Source organism: Calonectris borealis, unplaced genomic scaffold (genome assembly GCF_964195595.1).
Source record: "Calonectris borealis unplaced genomic scaffold, bCalBor7.hap1.2 HAP1_SCAFFOLD_339, whole genome shotgun sequence".
Taxonomy (NCBI): domain Eukaryota; kingdom Metazoa; phylum Chordata; class Aves; order Procellariiformes; family Procellariidae; genus Calonectris; species Calonectris borealis.
Genome location: NW_027441721.1, coordinates 1,115 through 21,735, shown reverse-complemented (window position 1 = coordinate 21,735; position 20,621 = coordinate 1,115). Strand labels below are relative to the sequence as shown.

The 20,621-nt window shown below is 44.2% G+C and overlaps 1 protein-coding gene across 9 annotated transcripts; it reads left to right on the top strand.

Moving 5' to 3' along the window:
- Window positions 1–263: 263 nt before the first annotated feature.
- On the top strand, window positions 264–14,076 carry LOC142077619 (caspase recruitment domain-containing protein 19-like). 9 transcript variants are annotated; one of them, XM_075139553.1, is made up of 8 exons: window positions 507–615; window positions 1,431–1,690; window positions 1,852–1,964; window positions 3,343–3,485; window positions 5,401–5,554; window positions 9,890–9,940; window positions 11,823–11,894; window positions 13,582–14,076. In XM_075139553.1, exons 4-8 carry the CDS (start codon window positions 3,375–3,377, stop codon window positions 13,692–13,694), a joined length of 501 nt encoding a protein of 166 aa, XP_074995654.1. In that variant the 5' UTR covers window positions 507–615; window positions 1,431–1,690; window positions 1,852–1,964; window positions 3,343–3,374; the 3' UTR covers window positions 13,695–14,076. The 9 variants fall into 9 exon arrangements, with proteins under 9 accessions (XP_074995646.1, XP_074995647.1, XP_074995649.1 ...); XM_075139551.1 differs by lacking the exon at window positions 1,852–1,964; XM_075139552.1 differs by lacking the exon at window positions 1,852–1,964 and having other exon boundaries at window positions 525–615; window positions 1,438–1,690.
- Window positions 14,077–20,621: the final 6,545 nt, after the last annotated feature.

Below are 20,621 nucleotides of genomic sequence, written 5' to 3'. Positions count from 1 at the left end.
ATTTTAAATTTTCCTTGCAATAACTCTCATCTCTTTGAGGCAGTGAGATAAAAGGTGGATATGCAAAATATCCCAAACAACCGCTCCCTAAATTCTCAAGAGCTGACAGCACATCAGTAGCCTTGTTGCAGTTGTGAAGTTGCCTGGTTTGGGGTTTCTCTTGTTTTAAAATGGGCATGTTCAGTATTAAAAAGCTGCTGCTCGTGAGCAGTGATCATAAAACTTCATAGCACGGTCATGTTTGTACACCCACTAACGTGGGCCATGACTGGCAGTGCATGGGAGCAAGTCCATGCCGTAACAAAGCTGCTGGAGCTCCTGGGGCAAACTGGGCCCAGGAGCATTGCGTGGTGGCTTCAAATGCACACGTGTGCTTTCCAGATATCCTTATCGCTCCCAAGCAGGGTGCCACGTTCCAGCCACTAGGATTGGTGGGGCTTTTCTTGTTTGTTTTCTTTAAATTTAGTGGCTGGAGCACAATTCTGCACTGGTGGGTGGTGGTGGTGGGAAGTTTCACTTCTCTGTTCTACCAGAAGCCTGAAGGCAGTTCCTTGTGTGGTTTGGGCAGAGATTTCTCAGAGTTAGAGGAGAGAGGAAAGATTTCGGAAGAGAGAGGTGAGATACTGGAAGTTACTTCTGCTCTGCTTTTATTGAGCTAGTGTTGAGCTTGATAACCACTCTTCAAGAAATTTTAAACCTTGCACCCCATCCTAAATACTCAACTGAAGTAATTTGGAGGAGGTGAAGGTGCAGGCAGGTGAAACGTCTCTGTGGGAATGGGGAGGGAGCAGAGTGCTTCTTAAAAATCAAGCATCCCATAGGATGGGAGAAGCATCTTGCAGATGCCTGAGCCAGGCGTAAGACCTGTCCTTGGCAGGCAGAGTTTAGCAGTAGCCAGAGGGGCCAAGAGCATCATCTCCTTCTCTTCTCCTGCCTTTTGGCTTAGATGGGAAGAACATATAGCCACCCCTGACACCTCAGAGGGCTTATGCCCTGTAATAAGGTGCACCAGCGCGCAGGTTTCAGATGGCAGCAAAAAGCCCTTGGTAATACTGGTGATGGTTTAATGAGTGTGTGTAAATGAAAAGTGCCGCGAGGACATGAAGTGCTCCTGTCTGCGCAGAAAATGATCTTGACTTAAACGCGATCTTCAATTGGTCACAGTTAACTTCTCTGGTGTAATTGCTGCTAATATACTTCTGCGTGCTGCCTGTGCGGGGATCGGTAATGAGAAAGCAGCAAGAGAGCAAGAAGCAGGGAAGGAGATGACGCTTTGAGCCTGCTTTTATTTTACTTTATATACTCATTGTGCCGGATCCTTGCCGTGTTTAGCGCTTGCTGTGGTTCGTTGTTTGAATATCACAGTGCTATTTGAAGTTTAATTGCTCTGCTAGATGTAAGACTCTAGTTTAATGTATGTTTTTTGTAAGTTTGCAGAAGGTACAGAGTTGTTGCTGACACTGAGAGTCACTACAAATCACGTAGCTGAAGCAGAAAAAGGAGGAGGAAGCTGCACTATGGCACTTCATTCCCCAAAAAGTATTTGCATGAACAGACAGAACTTCACAGTCTCCTGGTCCTTGCCTCAGCCTTTTGTGCATGCCAATGAGTTGATCTGAAGAGAAGTTTGGTCTCAGCCGTGAATCAGATAACATGGAACTTCTTGCAACAAAAGGGAGTTGCACAGCGAGTATGTCAGGGCAGTACGTTTCCGACAGTACACTAAAAAGCTGCCTTGAGAGTGAGCCTTTGAAAACCGAGGCATTAGAAACACATGGAAGAATTCCACAATGCCTGTAGAATTGCAGCTCTCTATGCAGTATCAATAGCTGTGTGTTCTTGTTTGAATAGGAGTGACACTGGCACTGGAGAAGTTATTAGTGCGTGATGGTTGCACTGGAGGTTTTCCTGAAGCCTTTCCTGTAAATGCTGTTAGTGCTACACAGAATCAAAAAAAGGACATGGTATAGAAAGGGCAAGGGCTGTGCAGAGGTGTAGTGCATCGTGCCAAAGTTTTCTGGCTCTTTTCCTTCATTTTTTTGTTTATCTTCTCTAAATTGGGGGGCAGAAAGGGCTGAGGGTTATATATTTTCTGGTAGCCAAAATATCATAAAACCTATGCATTTGGTTTAAATGGGGAATGTGCTGGGGGTGTGGTGGGGGTGGCAGTGTTGTGTTTTTGTTTTCTGTGCTGCTTGGTTATAAAGTGCTGTGCTGACATTTTAACACTTATTTCAGACACGGTCATAGACATTCTCTTTCTAAATCTGATAAGGGCACAGTAACCCGTGGAACCAGTCTGTGCCTGTATCTTAATCTAGGGACTATAGACAAGCAGCTATAGGGAAAGCTATGCTCCTGCAAAATCCATTGCTGTCAAATTGGAAATGGTGCCTAAATTAACAGCAAGTCTGGATTTGTGTATTTGCTGAGGTTTTGGTAAATAGAAAAAGATGTGTTTTATTTGTAAGGGTATTCAAGTGTACTTCATGGTAAAAGTGTACTGCTTTTTGACTGCCCTTTCTCCCCACTCCCGTCTGAAGCGAAGATAGAAGTCCTTCCCTAAAAACTTCACGGCTCTTTGGCAGAGATGCTGCTCCTGATGTTCCAGTTCTGTTTCAGTCTGGGCAGTTTCCGCTGGGCAAGTTGCTGAAGTCTCTCGTTAGACAAAAGGCAGCAATAAGCTCTTGGAGGGTTGGGTGATGTTAGGGCCAGATCACTCCAGCTCAGTCAGCCCCCTGCTCTGCCTGGCCCCTTCTCTGCATCCCGCCCACCCCATGCCAGGCTGTGCTGCAGCCCTCGGGTGCTAAGCGGCAGGCAAAGACCAGCCCTGTGCTGTGTACCAGTATCAGTAATGTACATGATTGGAAGCCAAATTTATGTCCTTTTACTGTTCTACATCAGCGAGAACCTCTCTCTCTGAAATACATATTTACATCAAAAAATTTATAAAACACATTAGTTTTAAACTCCATAATCTGACTTCATAAATGACACAAAATTTATCTTCAGTGATTTAACAGCTTTAGGACTGTATTTGATTAAATATCCGTCAGTGCTTGACATCTAAATAATTTAGAACCTTCTCCCTTTGGAAAGAGAGAGGCAGCACGAGTGACCAGCCAGGAGTTCAGACGTGTGTAATTTTAAGTGGATGGGTCTTTGAAAGCACGTGGCTATGTTGTGTTTCCCTAATAGATAGTTCAACTTTCTCCAATTACGTGGTGGTGCTAATTTCATTTTAGCTATTTAACCAGTGTTAGGAAAATGAAATTTACAGAATTTAAAAATGGCTTGCTGATTAACTGCTGTGGTTTGTTCTTTGTATGTTTTTATCTCTAGATCAGTCGTATTGTCATCGGCTGCAACACGACATGTATTTTCTTACAAGCAATAGCCGACTGAACGAGCAAGTGGTTGATAAAATTATTCTTCAGCTTAACAGAGTCTACCCGCAAATTCTTACCAATGCAGAAGCAGAAAAGGTAATTTGATAAATTTTGCTGTATCTCTGAATGTCGCATTGTTTTTGCGGGTCAGTAGCTCAGCTGCCCTCTTCCCGACTTGGCTCTTGGTGCCACACGCAGCCAGTCTTCCTCGCCTCTTACGTGCTGACCAGTTGTATCTGGGCTCTCGTATCAGAGGAGAAGTCACAGGGCTGGCACGTTCCCTGTGCCAAGTGGTTATGGGAGGGGGCACTCTCTTCAGCAGCCGCTTAATGCCACGGTCCCTGCCGCGACGTCTGGCGCCGTGCGTGCAGAAGCACACTGTCTTAAAACCACTCCGTGGGCAGGATCGCACCCATCGTGTGACCAAACGCCCTGCACGCCTGCCTCCTCAGGCGAGTCAGTGTGGAGTGTCGTGTCAGGTGATCTGTGCTGCATCCGCCTGTGTCCACAAAATCGTCTACAGTAGCTTAATCGGTGTTAGTTGCTGATTAATGTGATTAATAACTCTGAGTATTGGTAGAGGAGGGGGGCGTTAGTCCCACCTATAAGTGTGGGAGCTGTGGGAAGTGAGTGGAGTTAGTAACATCTTCCAGAGGTGCTGCTATGTATGGAGGAAGGCCGCCCTCCCTGGCATGAAGCTTTCAAAAATGGGTACCTGTTTTTAGGGAGAAAGATCTTTTAAACTTGTGTGGAGTGAAAGTTAAAGTCAATTAAAAGCTTCCCAGATCCTACTTAGAACAGTTTGTGCTTGCCCTCGGCTGACTTCATTGTCTGCACAAGGCTCGGGGTTTTGCCATATCAATATTTTAACATTAGGAAAAATAGCTCTAATTCTGTCATAATCAAACTCCATGGGAAGGAATAGTGTTTTGGTGGTGTAGATCAGTGCTAGATCATCAGCTGAGCCAGTCTAGCCACTCGGTTATGTGACATGCACAATTAAAGATCATCTCATTCCCTCAAGAGCTTCAAAGTAAATGCATAACGAATCTGTGAAACATAATTTCTGCACTTAGCAGACAGAAATGAACTGCTTTCTCATAGGTCCAGGCAAGTTGCTGTCAACTGTATTGAGTGTTTAGGAAGCTTACCATCTCAGCGGTATCTGGTAGACCGTATGGGAATTTTGTCAGAATAAGGAGTGTTGTATAAGGTATGTTGTATTCCTGTCCCCCTAGAGCAGGAATTGATCTTAACTAAGTGTACTGCAAATGTTATCTGCTGTACTGATCTGAAATACAATGCTTTGCTGAGAATGGCTTTGGACATTTTCCAAATAAGCTGAAATCAGTTTGATGTGTGTAAGGCTAGGTACGCGTTTTCATTCTCTTCGTAAGGTCTCCTAATATTCATCACATTTTGGACTACAGAAAAAAAGTACTTTCTTCTGCAACTGCTTGCCATGTTGCCTGAGTGATGAGAATTTGTACATGTTGCACTGGGTACCCAGCGGTTAATTGTGCTGGTAACAATGAAACATGTAATCTTGGGATGATGAACACTCCAATATTGGGACTAATATAAGCAGTATAATGCGTGATCATTACTAGGCAACTAAGGTAAAACTTGAAAACATGAAACTTTACTATAAGATTTGTTGGTATTTTCTATCAATAGCCGTCAGAATCAAATTGTAGAATAGCAAGTACCATGTTAGCTTGAATGCAGAGAAAACATCAAACGCAGAGTAGCTGTCACTTTATCAGGACAGAAAAAAGAATGAGGGAAGGCAGAGGCAATATGCTCTCCATCAAGCAGTGCTGACCAGATGGAGCTCAGTGTCTTGAAGACTGCTGTGCAATGCATGTCCTTTTTAGGTTCCCCTCATTGTTTTGGCCCATTCTTTTAGCAAATATAAAACAAGCTCCATATCTTCACATACGGTAAAGTGATGTAAAATTGATCTCCAGCTGTTGTAATCTCTCTTCTGATGAGTGCTTTTCTCTTACAGTTCAGGAATCCAAGGGCATCACTCCATACCAGACTTTCGGATCTGATAAAGCACCTTCAAAAGAAAGGAGACAGACACTGTCAAGAGTTTTACAGGGCTCTACAGATCAATGCTGAACAGCTGTATAATGACCTGCCAAGCAGGAAAATCTTGAGTAAGTTGATTTGTAAGTTGATTGAGTTGTGGATTTCCTCATCACTGTATTATAAAACCTCATTCAGATGAGGTTTAGCTTATTTAAATAACCTGTTTAGGTTATTTCAATAACTTTTGGAGTATACATTAATTCCTTCTGACTGGAATTTTCCAAAAGCCATAAAGGGATTTAGCTGCATAGTTCTTGTTATTCGTGGACTAGTGTGGGCAGTCTAAAACTCTATGATTGTTTTGACATATGAAATATGTCGTTAAGACAGTTTAAGTGCATGTAAGACAGCGATATAACTTGTATGAAGTACAATTTCTCTTTTCATAACCATTGCTTCTTAATAGGTTGTTTATTTCCTTTGTGTTCATTCTGACTTGTGGCACGTAAGAACATTACAAACCTCAAATTTGTTAAGCTCAAAACTCTGGTGGCCCAGAAGCTTGGTTTTCCCTCAATCCATAAATCTCCTGGTTGTGTCTAGTTTAACATGAAGCAAACGTTCATAGGCCCTTGCAATGATGAACTGTGATATTAATCACTTAGGACTTGTTTTGTGCAGCTGGCAGGCCTGACTGATGTCCATAAAGCTGCCCCCCAAATATACGTGTATGTGCTTCAGAAGGACTGAGGCTCAAACAGATTCGATTCTATACTGCAAAGGAGCTCATTTCTGTAAGGAAAAGTATCAAGCCTGACTTGCCAACCTGCGATAATGCTTGCTATGTGTTGGTGTTTCTTTTTTTTTTTCCCTGCCTAACGAACTGGAGAAAAGAACAATGTTCCAAATGGATGGGAAATACGTTCAGGCATCCTGCACACTGAAATAACTTGAGGAGCTTGAGGGAAAGCTCCCACGTTTAAGTTAATGAAGCTGCAAAGGGACCGCAGTTTAAGAAATCCTTATAAAGTATCTAACAGCATTAACGCTTCACTGGTCAATTGATTTCTAGTTGTAAGAAACTCCACAGTTAGGTGCCCAGGGAAATTTTAAACATGTGAGTCAAAACTCCAGGGAGATTCAAACCGTTACACCAAAAGTCCATAGGTTTAAAAAAAACAGTTAGACCTCTTTATTTCTGGAGTGAAAACAGCATGTAAAATTGTAATTACCTTTGAAGATACTGCATTGTCTAGCTTTGTTTTGCCTTTCATTTTGAAGGAAAAGCTTTGTATCTACCCAGCACAAATACGTACCAGTGGAAGACTTCACAGTTTTCCTGCCTGCACAGGGAGGCTGCAAAGTTACCCCAGCTCTCCATATCCCATACCCGAACCCTCTTGAACTGGGAAAGTCTGGGACCATCCCTGCCTCAGAATCTCGGATGAGCATGAATCTCTATTGATTCAGCGCGCAGCAGCTTTAAGGCAGTGCTTTTGATCTGATATTCACCTTGCAGAAGTCATGCCCTTTGAGGGAAAAGGCTCTTAAATCAAATAATCTTGGATCAATTGTTTTTACTTGGGTAGAGCTCAAGAGCAACAGGTTTTTCTGCCAGGCTGACTAGAAGGCAGCAGACAGCCTTTATTAATTAAGAGCAACTTAAGAAGTCTTAGTGTAGTCACTAAGAATAAAATTTCAAGAGTGTATTGATGGTTTAAGAGTTTAAGCTCTGTTAATGTTCAATAACGCTTACCTTCTACAAGCCGTTTCTGAAAATGTGTCTTAACACGCGTACACAGTAGCCACGGCCCGACTACGTCCCGTATCGGCGGTCTGAGTTCAGCTGGGCACTAGAAATAGCGTAGCTGTGACCAAGTTCATCCGTACCCGTAAAACTCGCATTGGAAGTGGTGCAGGTATTGCGAAGATGGACTCGTGCTGTTGCCACGCCTGGACAAACCAGCTGAAAGGAAACTTGCGTAGGGTGTCTGTGTGATGTTTTCACTTCTCGCTGGAGCACAAACGTGCTCGTCCTTGCACCTGATTGACGTGGTTACTTCTGAGAGCTTTTACTCGGGTAGCTACATGAGTAGGCAGGGTTAGGGCTTCTCATGTTCAGACTGCGCATAGCAAGTACATGTGCTAGAAGTGCTTCACGGAAAAAATAGATCTTTGTGGTGCCCCAAAACTGTTCTGCTGCTGTTGCATTATGCAAAGGGACTCCAGTAACCATCATAAGTCACTAAGTTCTCTGTATCTTGGTACGGTCTCTTATGTTACCATCCTCAGAATGATGAGAATAATTTAAATAACTGAGTTAAAATACTACTACATCGTGAGATTATATTGACTTGAGAAGGAAATAACGAGATAATTGTGTTAATATGTTTACTGCTTCTTATGAGTTCTGTGACTAAAACAAATGTCTGCATTCTGGATTGAATGGTCGATAAACATCTGTGCAGCATTTTAAGCTAAAACCGCGAACAATTTTATTCTTATTCTTCAGGAAAAGCTCCCTTTTCAATATGAGGTGTTATTTCTCATTTAAGGGAACTTGAACATTTTGAATATTAAAGGCATTATCCTTCGGACCTCTAACGTACAATTTTTATGTTACTCAAATGTTACTCACAGCAGTAGTTGTTAAATTTATCAAATTTAGCACAGAGCATTTACAGAATTGACAGTAGAATTTGTAAATGTGAGGAAAAAAGGGAATCCCTAACATGGGGACTTTGTTCTAAATGCTGCTTGACCTGAAACAAGCAGCATTATAAACACCTGGAGAAATTATTGGTGAGGACTGTGATGAACTATGGCCAGGACAGAGTTCTGTAATAGATTACATGCAGCTGTACATACGAAAAATGTTTTTTACAGAGGAAATCCTTTCAAAGATTTCTTTTTCATTTTTAAAACAACTTTGGAATTTGTCATAGAACAAAGTTTCTTTGCCTCAAGTGTAATATTGCAAGTGAAATGTTGAGTAATGTCTCAGAATTCCCACTAGAGGGTGGGTAAGGCACATGGCGTGGGCAACTTCAGAGCTATTGAAGCCAAACAGGATCTTCCAAGTGACTCAGAAAATGTTTTTATTTCTCTCAAGGCTGACATAGACTGGAAGGATAAAGGAACAGATCAGCCCCACACAGTGATAGCCTGACAGAAGTGCAGAGATTTGGCTGTGCTCTCCTGTGAAGTGTGAGGATTTCTTAGCTAGAGTACATGGGGAGGACATGCCTCAAAACGGGCAGCGATGCAAGGTTGCCATTGGTACGGAGTGCGCCGCGGAGGCTTTGCAGCAATCCTTTCTGCTTCAGTGACTCTCAAGCTTTGCAGCAGAGTGCTTCAGATGTTTCTGTTCTGCTTGGATGCCGTGCCCTGTCACCCCACGGAGGGATGGATTTAGCATGGGAGACGGATGTTCACCATCTGATACTGGCTGACTGCAGGTCCCCTTTGCTGACTTGCTGTGCGGGGCGGTTTTCCAAGGCACCTCACCTAGCTCCAGATTGTCACATAGAAGAAGGAAATCAGTTGAAACCAGTCTCAAATTCTTCCCTATTGACAGCCGAATTTGGAGCTCTCACTTTTTTTCTTTTTTTTTTTTTTTGTTTTTGTTTTTAACCCTCTTGGCTAAAAAAGTTGTTTTGCAGATTCATGATGCATTAAAGGAAAGTCATTCCTCTGCCGTTTATGGTGACAGCGGTGTTCTTTGGTCTTGCATACACGTTCTACAGACAATGTTATCTCCACATCTATATGGCAAAGGCACCTCTAAAAGAGCTGCAGGTCTTTCTGCCCAAAGCAGAAACTGCTTTATTGCTGCTAACTACTGAACACCTTGTCTTAAGGTCAACCTCCTCTTCTGCTAGAATTAGCAGAAGGATAGAGGCAAAAATTATTTGCACCAAATGTTAGCACGTAGTACCTACAGACTTTCAAAGAAGCTGAGACCAGAATTTAGAGAAATAATCTGCGCCAAGCAGTTTGTTCCAAGTGCTTCATCTGCCAGATACATTAATGCCCAGAGATTTACTCAAGAACAGAAAGAATGGTGATGCATTAAATTATAGGGGTGTTTTCAGATTAGCACATATATTAACAAATAATTTGTATTTATTACAATGAAAATTTCTGGCATTATGGAAGGATTAGCTCCTGCTTTCCTCACTTGGGAAACAAGTGTAATGTTACTTACGTGGTTAGTGCTTAACCAGATCAGAGGTGTTGCTGCAGCTATTTATAGTTGCATTCAAATGACTATGTGCCTATATCTTTTGATCAGCATATATCCAGATTTAACTATAGCGATGATTTGGAGGGGTTAATATTTTATGTCAAAATTGGATATTTTTCTGAAATGTGTTGTTTTGCACAGTTTTGCGTGTGCTGATTATGTTCGCTTGTTTGCTTGAGCTGAGTACTAACTTTTCATGTGTTGCTTTTATTTCTAGATTCCACAGAGATAGACACTGACAAGGAGAAATATATGCTAAATGACAGGGGTAAATAAATGCATACAGTGTCACCGGATGGAATGGCTTTTCAGATTATGATGCAATTTATTTTATCATGTAATTTGCATTTCATGTAACAAATAGTTTGTTTTATGATGTCTTTACTGTCACAAGTTAAGTGGAATTAATGGAGGAAATCGTAGTGAGCCGCTGTTGAGGAAACCAGTGCCAGGAAATTCAAGAGACTGTAGTTTAATCAATATTTACAATGGTATTTTTACTTACACTGTTTTAGCGAAACTTTTCATTTCCTATGATTTCTTCAATGCTTGAATAGTAAGATCTATTCAGTTGCTGCTGCTGTCATTTTGCATAAGGCCATCAATAATTTTTTTATATAACTTTCAAATTTTTTCATTTTTTTTAAGCTTTCAATTTAAGTACAAATCATTTGAAAACAAAGACAGAAAGGAAGATGAGCAAGGGTGAACTTAAATATATTTTCCTTAGGAAAACATGTTAATTTTTTCCCCTTCCTCTGTTCAATGCCCAGATTCCAGAGGCAAATGTTTTATTCACTGAAAGATATTTTGAAAAGGAGTTGGAGATCTGAAAGAAAGCTGAAGAATTTTCGAAATTTATAATGAGCTATTTTATCATTTAAGTTTAACTGATTTTATTTAGAAATTTGGATACAATTATGAGAGAATAAAATCACCTTCTATAAACTATGCCTTTTTGCCAGTTTTCCCCTGAGAGAAGACTGAAATGAGGGACAGAAACACAGTTTAACTCAGTGTGTATTTTTGCCTGTGTTGTTGTTACTTTGCATATTGAACCAAATTGCTATTCAGATTTTTCACATCGCTATTGCTGAGCGCAGCATAACAGTACAGGAAGAACAGAGAAGGTGCTTGGAAATAAGAAAATTAAATCATTTCTGTTCTTACGCATGCTGATGAAAGAGCTGGCCTCAGACTGGAGATTGTCCGGCTGCTAGCCGCCCTCGCTGGGAGATTGCATCCGAAGGAGCAACCAAGTCCTTGCTCCTTTGCTGTTTCTCCAGTGTCCTTCTCCACGTGATCGGCTCCCCTAATTTGTCAGGCTGCAGTACATTTGTCCTTAAATTGACAGGTGCAGTTTAATTGTAGCTATATTCATAGTGAAGTAGTAAATACAAATAGAATATTAGATAATAAAGAAGCAGATATAAATCTTTATGAGGTTTTGTCTGTGGATAAGTACGAATTAGAAGGGTTTTATTGAACATCAATACTGAACATCAGCGTTAAACTGCATGTAATTCCAGGCAGGCACATGAAGGAAATGCGTCCAGTGGGAGATCTGTTTTAGGTGTGCGTGTGGCTCTGCATTTCCGCTTCCAGCAGAATTGTAAAGAGGAACAAGAATATTTGCTCTTGTCATGAAAGTGGAATTTGTGGAACATCTGTGGGGAAAAAACAAAGCCCTAAAAATCTGCTTCTAAGGGACTGCAGCCTCATGTGATGTACTCTTACCACAGGCAGGGCATTGGCCCAGTGGGCGCTATTTACAGAGTAAAATGCTACACTGTGTGGTGAGGTCCCAGTAGTCTGGTTTGTATTTTGTTGTAGTGTTCAAAGGGGTTTTTGCACAAAGTTTTAGAGTGAGAAAACATCTAAGGAAGCTTTCACCTAAATTTCATAGGATATAGCTAGATTAACAGAGGTGAACAGTGAATGATGTCAAAGCGACTGTAGTAAAAATTAATTACAGTATAGTAAATGTGCTTCATAGTACATTAGCTACAAACACACGTAACTGAGAATGTGTTAGCTTCATTTGAATACACTTAATTATGCATATTAATAGCAATTGATGATTTATGAACTGAGCTAAACTTCCACTGCACTGTTCTGTCTTAATGTGTTTCCTTCTTCGTTTTCTTTAGGTCCAGTGTTTTTCCTTGCTTGTTTTAGCGTTGCTGCAGGATTTGCGTTATTCTGGTATTGCTGTAACTCAGGTAATCTACTCCGTTGTTTTTTCTCTTGGTTGCCTTACTTTAGCACGGGACGGGAGAGCAGCGTGCCTCTTGATCTAGCATGGCTTACTTAATAGAGCAGGTCAAGGTGTCATCATTCATTAATGAGGTTAGGATACGAATTGTGCTTCAGACATGCCGAGATACAAGTAATGGATAGCTTGCCCACAGAGGATGCCACAAATCGGGGTTCTTTTTAAAGACAGTAGTCGTGTGAGCTCCTGTTGCTATAGCAATGGGTCATGATTCCCAGCAGTCATGAGACAGACCCAAACCTTTGGGCTTCCCCATCCCTTGGGAGCTGTTGAAGCATGACCAGTGCCAGGGCCGGAGGACGCTGGCTCGATTTGCTGCGCCCGAGCAGCGACAACCGTTGCCCCTCTTGCTGGCTCTGGGTGTTAGCTCTCCCTGCCGGCTGAAAGTCGCCTGCATCACAGCCGCCAGCGGAGCAGAGCTCCCGCTCCTCTTCGCAGCCCTGCCTTCCGCGCACCCAACGTCCTGCGAGAGCGGCAGCTCTTAGCAGAAAGTGCGTCGATGCGTCCACATGGATCAGCTTCAGCGAAGCAGTGGGGGAGATCCAGGGAGGGAGTAGCTGCTTCAGAGGTGTCACTTTCTCTCGAGTCTTCGCATGGTGCTGTGGGAAGTGCCAGTCTTCACGCGGTAGATGGGGAGCAGAATCCAAACTCCCTTTTGCTTTAGTACCTTCTGCTCCTCACATCCCAGTCACAGCAGTTACAGCTGGACGTTGTTCTTTACTTTTCTTTCCCAGAGCTGTAGGCCACAGTAGCACCAGTTCACAGACATTTCAGGTGACGTGGGAGTCTGGGCTGTGTTACCCTTCATTCCCAGATCAGAGTCCCTCAGCTGGACTGTCCATGGAGTCAAGGTTTAAGGCTAAAAGGGAACCATTAGACTTTCGAGGCTAACCTGTGTGTTTCCTTAGCTGCCATCACTTCCCTTCATCGGGTTCAGTCACCAGCATTTAATAGAAGCATTTTCAGAAAAGTATTCAGGGACTGATACCAAAAAACCAGAATCCGTCACTTCCCTTGATCCCAGTTAATTGTGCGTAGCGTTAGAAGTGTGTGTTTATTCTCAGTTTGAACTGGTTTCGGCCCAGCCTATCGTTTTTGTTAAGGCTTTCTCTACCAGATTGCAGAGCGCCTTAGCCCCTTGTTTCTGTGTCAGCTGACATTTCGTATTTTCTCCCTGTGGAGGTCCTTGTGCCTCAAGTCAGCTCTCCGTCTTTAGTTTTGCTAAAATTACCAACTCATCTCTCCAAGTCTTTTGTTCCAAGGCTCTTTTTTCCAGTTTTTGAGGCTCTTTCCTGTACCTGTGCAGGGTCTCAATGCCCCATGTGTAACAGGGCCACCAGACCTGGATGTGGTGGTCCAGGCTTGCAGCGTCTGGTGCCGTGCTCGGGTGTAAAGCTGCCCCTTACCTAACTCCGTAATCTCCTCTCTGTGTGTCTGAACTTGCAGCGGTGAATCCCCACGGGTTCATCGTCATCCTGTCTTGACAGTTGATGTATTCAATATTGAAGGAAATGGGCTTTCCTCTGGAGTCATTTTTTAATTGATTTTTATTTTTGGTAGATGCTGCTTACTAACTAGAATGAAACTTAACTGTGTTCACTTTCTCTTTTTCCTCCATCTTCATTCTGTTTTAGATACGAAAGTCATAGGAAGAGCCAGGAGAATCTTGGGCTTTTCTCCTATTATCATAGGAAGACACGTTAGAAATATTTGTATGTTGTATTTGGAAGACATATCAAGAAATTAAGGAAAAGCTGCCTCTTCGCTTGTCTGTACAGTATACCTCCCAAGGGAAGACAACGGTGCATGAATATTAATGTACTATACTCTCATACCAAAGATTTTATTAACTAGCTTAATCAATAATCGTGTTGCCTTAAGATGTATTCAGAATTTTCAGCTATATATGTCCTTCCTTATGGGAATGGACCATTTATTTTTGTAAATGCTTATTTTAAAATATTTATCATTTGGATAAAAAATATTTTTAATACAAATTATATCCTAAGTGACCATGGGTCTTAAGCCATGTTTGCATATGTGTTTTATACTGGAATGAAGGATCACAACTGTTTAAAGAATGCTAGCCTGTCTTTTGTGATAATTTAAGAAAAGCACTTAAAAAAACACATGCACTCAAAGCCTTACGAAGAAATGGATCTCCATCTCAGGATTGTTTTGTCTAGATCCTTTATACTCACAGCCTGAGCTCAGGTGGGCACTGGCACCTACGAAGTTTATCAGCGCCAGTTACCTTTGTGTATGCCTAGTACCTGCCGTCTTTTCTAGTTCTCCTGTTTGTGCCTCATCCCAGCCTGCCTTGTTCATGTTCACATCCAGCCGTTGGCCGTGGTTTGAATGCGCCGGAGCTGGTGCAGACTGGTTCCCAGCCTGCGGAGGGTCCCAGGGACTGGAATGTCTGATCTGAAGCACTTGAAACTGCCAAGAAGATTTTTCAGATTTGTGTAGCTTTTCCAGTGAAGTGTATATCTAAGAAACTAAGTAATCCAAGTCTGTATATCTAAGAAACTGAAGTAATGTAATCCAAGATATTTTGCGGGGACTTGAGTGCCATGACATGGGGCTTTTTTATGGCCAAAAATATCTATACTTACTTGAAGAGCGTGAGGTTGTTCGTAATGTCATTTGATGATGTTATGTTTTTCTTCTGTGAGTTGAAACCTGAAAGTCTTGCAGAAACCATTGTAAGACTAAAATTCTTGAGGGAGATGCAGGGCTGCAAGTGAAGCAGCTTGGGGTTTCTTAGCTTTATGAACCTAACCTTGCTCCTGCCTAGCTCAGTACAAATGGCTTTCCTCTTCCAGACGGGAGGTGCAGTAGTTCTAAACTGGCTCTGAGAAAGGGCATTTTCGGTGGATAGTTCTTCAGTTACCTGCTCAAGAGCGTAAGGAGCCTGGGGAGACCACGTCCCTGTACTTGGTGAGAATGATGCTTTGTGGCTCTTCGTTCACTGACTGAATGAAGAGATTTCCAGATCAAATCAAATGTCACCTGAATAAAAGTTGCAGCTACATCACAAGTTACCATGCACTGGAGGATCCCATGCGAAATTTTAAGTCATTGGGAGTGGTTTTCTCAAAACAGTCAGACTGAAAATTGTCTTCCAGCTTTAAACTTTATTCATGCTATAAAAATGTCATCTTCTCCAAAGTAAATCATCTTGTAATAACTGTATTTCCTTCCAGACAACATTCACCTGATATAGTAACAAGCATATAGTCCCAAGGAGGAATTGAGTACAGGGCCAAATTTTCAAATAGAAGACCCAAAGAGTATTTGTGGAAAACATCTTCAGACATGAAAAAGGGCTCAGAGGACCCTGATTTTACTCTTCTGATAAAATGTTTTTACCTATGGCATTGGAGTGTGGTTGGGACGCGAGCCAACCCCACGTAGAGGTAGCCACAGTCTTCGTTAGGTCAAATCTCAGGAACAGACGGCACGTCTTCGTGGTCATCGCCGCTGTGAGTGCAGCTCATCTCGAAACACCCAAGTGAAATCAAAGGGGCTGCAGGGATAACACCACAACCACACTGTAAGTCAGCACAAGCTATTTGGTTCAGTATTTATTCCGATTCTGGGAAGGTGAGCTCCCGGTTGCTGGGTTTACACTGCTAACGGTGCCTCCACCAGCCACGTTAAAGCTGGCTTGGCTATTTTTGCACAGCTGCAGACGCTCCTTTGACTGCAGAGCTGGCGTTTCCCTAACAGCTCCCCGGTGTAACTGCAGCACTCAACGGAAGGCTTTTCTGCGTAGACAGACAGACGTGCCCCAAGATCAGCAGGGGACCAAGGGATGTTATAAACACCTAATAGCCTGGTTGCTGCAGTGTAAAACGTGGAATGAGACAAATGCCATGCGAACAAAATAACACGCAGCAGAGCAGTTTATTTAGACTTTTTTCCCCTGCCTCCACCCCACCAGCTCTTGCGTCTCTTCGATCTAATCTCCACGGGGACTCTAATTAGGGAGAAAACGGTGACGGAGCTGAGCGCGTTTCCTACAGAATTGGCTAACCGCGAGGCTCTGCTGCCCTTGTTACACAACGATCTGCTGTTGTGCTGCCTTCCATCTTGGGAAGCGCTTTAATTATATTCTGTTGTTTTCTCTCTGCCTTGCCTTGTGTTTAAGGTGACAACAGGTTGGGTTTTTTCTCCAGCAAACCAGCTCTAATTTATAACGTTTGAAATGAAATGTTCCTTCCCCACTACTGCTTACCTCCTATAGCAGCCCCTTTTTAAGGGGCTAGAAAAAATACCTCTGAAATCTAAAGGGGTTTTAAATCTTTGCCTTGAAGCCAACTTTGAAACCTCATTAGAGGAACGGTATTCCATTCTACGCCAAAAAAACATTATTCAAAGCAATCGCAACAGTCACATCTCATTTTAAAGCAGAAACAGAGGCCTTATTGCTGCTAGGCAGAGTCGGTCTGTTTAGATTATCCACCGTGTTACCTTTTGAATAGCGGGTTGCAAATTGTTGTGAGCTGTTACTGAAACCTACAGAAGTTCCCGGTGCCTTATTTAATCTGAAGCTGAGATTCTGGCATACTTGGTGGTTCAAGGATGCCTTGCGGTGCCGGGAGCCCTCTCGGGTCGACAGAACTGTGCAGCAGGACATGGTCCTCCCAGTTCCTTAAACCGAGTGGATTTCTTGAGCCTTGAAAACCACGTGGAATAGGGAAGTTTACTAAAGGCTATGGCTGCATTTCTCCCCCTTCTGAGGTTGCTTGAGGATGCCTCTCGGGGGAGAAAAAAATCCAGGATGAGCTATCCCCAGGGTCAGGGCTGGGAGGAGAGAGGAAGAATGAGTCTTGGTTCGTCCCCGTGTTGTTCGTTAAAGGACCTGACAGCAAAGAATAGAAAATAATGTGTTCCTCTATTAGTGCTAGTTTTTAATTTAAAAAGTAAAAGTAAGGCTAGCTATAAAATTGGCATGTGCATAGGTTGGGAGACATTCTTTTTCTTGGAAGATTTTTCTTTCAGGAGCAAATACTGAGGTTTAATTTGCTTCTCTGCAAATGCATCTATGCGGCACATGCAGACAGCAGATGAAACGATAATTCCACCTTCCGTTCCTGGAGGAAGCCCGTGTGTGCCTGCGTGGGAGTCAGGTCCTCCTAGGCAAGCAGCGTTACTTACTTGGAAACAAATCAGGGAGGGTCTTGGATGAGCCTGTCCAGCTGCAGAATTCCAGCTTCCCTGTCAAGTCAAGAATAGCTTGGTGTTTGCTGCTGAACCTGTACTGGTATTTAGGAATGTGCTTTTGTGCTGCAGACAGTAAATACACAGCAGCTAACAAAAAGCTGCCATGTTTTCAACATACCCTCTCTCACCTTGCGCAGCTCTCGTGGAAGAACTCAGATGTTTGCGTTTCCCCACAGCGTAAGCAGCGTTGTGCCTTTAGCAGCATTACGGGCGGAGGAGCCAACGAGCTACTGCGTGCGCGAAGCTCTCCTGGAGGGCTGCAGGTGGCTCTCGGGCGAGGGACGAGCAAGGGGAGGCTCTGGGCTCTGGAGGGGGGGAGTGTGCAGGGCACCAAGCAGTCGGCTCCCCTGCCAGCTTAGACTGCGCTCCGCAGCGAGTGCCTCGCGCACGGGCTTGCTGCAGCTCCCACCGGGGACCGTCCCCCCGCGCCGCTGCGCGACTTGTGCGTGAACCCGAGGGGAGGGGAGGGGGGATGAGCTCCACGCTCTCCAGCCTGGAGGACTCCCCATACCTGGCCAAAACCCATCTTCCTTCCCTGTTTTTTTTCTTATGAATGGGCTTTTTCATTTAAAGTAAGGCGGAACTGCCTCTGAGTGTCTTGGTGGTAACGTTGGGGCTCCCTAGATTCAAGGGCAGGAGTTAGCGGTGGGGTCACCCCCTGAGCAGAGCGTGCAGGCAGCTGGCGCGAGCCGCCCGAATGGTTAAGGCAGAATGACGGGGCCATCTGCACGCAGAGGGCGCGGGGAGACAAAGTGAGGGATGGTACAATGAATTTGCACAATTCCATTTAAAGACAGACTGCTATTTAAAGTCCTTCAGTGAAGTACGATGTGCCTGCAAGCCAGAGCTGAATAAAGTGACGACTCATTCTGGGACGTACTGGGCTACTTCACGGCTGCTGGCTGGAGTTTCCAAAGCTGCCGAGGCAGAGTTACTCTTTTTTCTTTCACTTGCGATTTTTTTTCCTCATACTGTAATAAATTGAAAACATATTTGGTCAAAATTTGCAGTTGTGGATGTTTGTCGCTGCTGTTCTCTCTGCACAAGCGCTATTCCAGAGATGCCGTGCTGTAGCTGTGTAACCAGCGTTGCTGTTACGCTAAGAAATGCAAACAGTTTGCTGCACTTCACAGGTCCTGTAGTTTGTAATCATTTCTCCTAACGTACGACTTCTTGAATTCTGTAGAAATTAATGGAGTTGTTTTTTTTTTAATGGGGCGAAGCTGGCAATTAAATTGAAATAAAATCTGTACTGAGAAAAAAATGCTGCTGTTTTTCTTGCAGTTAATGCTTTGCGATTCCTTCCAGAAGCACCTGGCAACATGTTGCCCTCCCATGGGTGCTGTCTGCTGACTGACTCCCTCCTTGTCTCTGCGCTGAGATGGTTAAATTTTTGTTTTGGGTATTTGTGGCAAGATTTTTAACATTTTCACGTGCTTTCAAAATTCTTTGCAGTTTTTCTGCTTAACTTGTTTAGTGATCTGAAGTTGAACAGGACGCATCGGTGCAAAGACTGGGTGTCTTTTGGTGAAGCCTTGACTTCGTGTCATTTTGGTAGTCCAATGAATCGTTGCCCATCAAGACTCGCGTGGAGGCTACCTCTTCTTGGTACAAAGCGACTTTGACACAAGGTTGATTTTAAGGGTTACTTTGACCACCCAGAAAGGGACTTCAGGTAAGGAAGACATGCAGACAAATTTGTTATTGGCCTGTTCTTTTGGGTAAACTTCGAAAGGGGATCTGCTGGCCCAGTGCTACTATGGGCAGCGTTAAGGATCCTACCAGAGCAGTGGGCTGCTGTAGCAGGAGAAGCTTCAGGGGGAGTCGCTGACCCGCAGCCTGGATTGCATCCCCAGCTGCAACGCTCTCCGTGGGGGCCAAGAGGAACCCCAGAGCCTCGGCGCTTCCCGTAGCAGGTGAAACACTGTTGGACAGGAGCTGGGCTGTCAGTGTCAACGGGGGATGACCTCCTGTTGAGATAATTGTTGATCAGCGAGAGCCCCTCTTGATCCTTTGCCCTCCCTTGGAGGGTCGCTGCCTGATGAGTTGGAACCAGAGTCTCTCCCCCCCTTTCCTAGTGGCGGGGCAGGAGGGAGAGGGGCAGCTTTGTTACCGGGAGGACGTGCTTGCGTCCGTGCTGAGCAGGCACCTGGTGCCCGGACCCCCTGCCACTGCGGCAGAGGTCTTGTGCCTGCTGCCAGGAGAAGGGACCGGCACAGAGCTTTTCTCCGTGGACATCACCAAGGTTTTGATGTGAGTCAAAAAACAGCTCAATTAAGCTACGACACTGTAGGATTTGGGGGAGGGGGTAACTTTCATTACAGCTTCAACTTGTCTACTTCATTGGGACATTATTAATGCCAAATGCAAAAGAAACCGGTGGCTGGAGATGAGACAGGTATGCAGCAGCTCTGTTTAATTCAATGTAGCTGTTTTGGCATAAAAGAGCATTTCAGGTGGATCCTGCCCTGCCCTTTCTATTTTGGAGCACAGGCCACTATACACTGTGGTGGCAAGGAAAAGCTTTCTGCCATGTTGCTGTTGATAAATCTTTAATAGCGTTGTGCCTAGTAAAGCAAAAACCTTTCAGACTCAGTCTGCGCTTCATGAGCTGGTACCAGGGGAAGTCAGATGCCAGCAGCTGGAGCACCACGGCACCTGAAGCCTGAATAAATAACGGGCAAGATGTGTCCTCACGGCACGACTTACATCAAGTCCTCTCTTTTCAGTAGTAAAATATTTCATTACACTGGGGTGGGGTTTTTTTCCTTTTCTTTTAAGCCCAGGTTTTAGCTCCTCTGGGGGTTTCGCAGCGCCCAAGCCCCGCAGCCGCTGCCCGGAGGATGCTCCGTGCCATCCAGCGGCTGTCTCGCACCCACCGGCACCGCCGGCTCCGGCACCGGCCTCGGACGGCAGCGCTGCCTGGTCCCTGCGGCTGCCTCCCTGCTGGATGCCACAGCTCCTGCGTTAACAGAAAGGGAGAGATCTAAGATTATTTGCTACTGTCTGCACTGGGCTAATTAATTTTAAAATTTCCTAGCAGAGGTTGAAAATAGGATGCCTCTGCCTCTTAAATATTCCTGATCCATAGTGGTTGCGGACAGCTGCGTTACGCTTCTCGTCTCTCTGTGGAGGGAAAAAAACCCACCGAGACTGAGATTTCCAAATCTACCCGGGGCTGGGAAGCACGCTGGAACTCTTTGGAAGAGGCGTGTTACCCTGCTCCCACAGCTGCCCCGGGAGAGCTCAGCCCCCCGTCCGTCTCCCACCCCTCCCGTGTCCTGGGGTGACCTTTCCACTTGCCTGGTGTTTCACTTCCAATAAAGATTTGTTAAGAAGGTTCCCAAGCACAAAGTGGATTCCGGGTATTTTCAGAGAGGGAGAAGAAGCAAAAAAATCTGCGCTTTCCATCCTACCAGTTCCAACTTGGGGCTTGTCCTCGCTT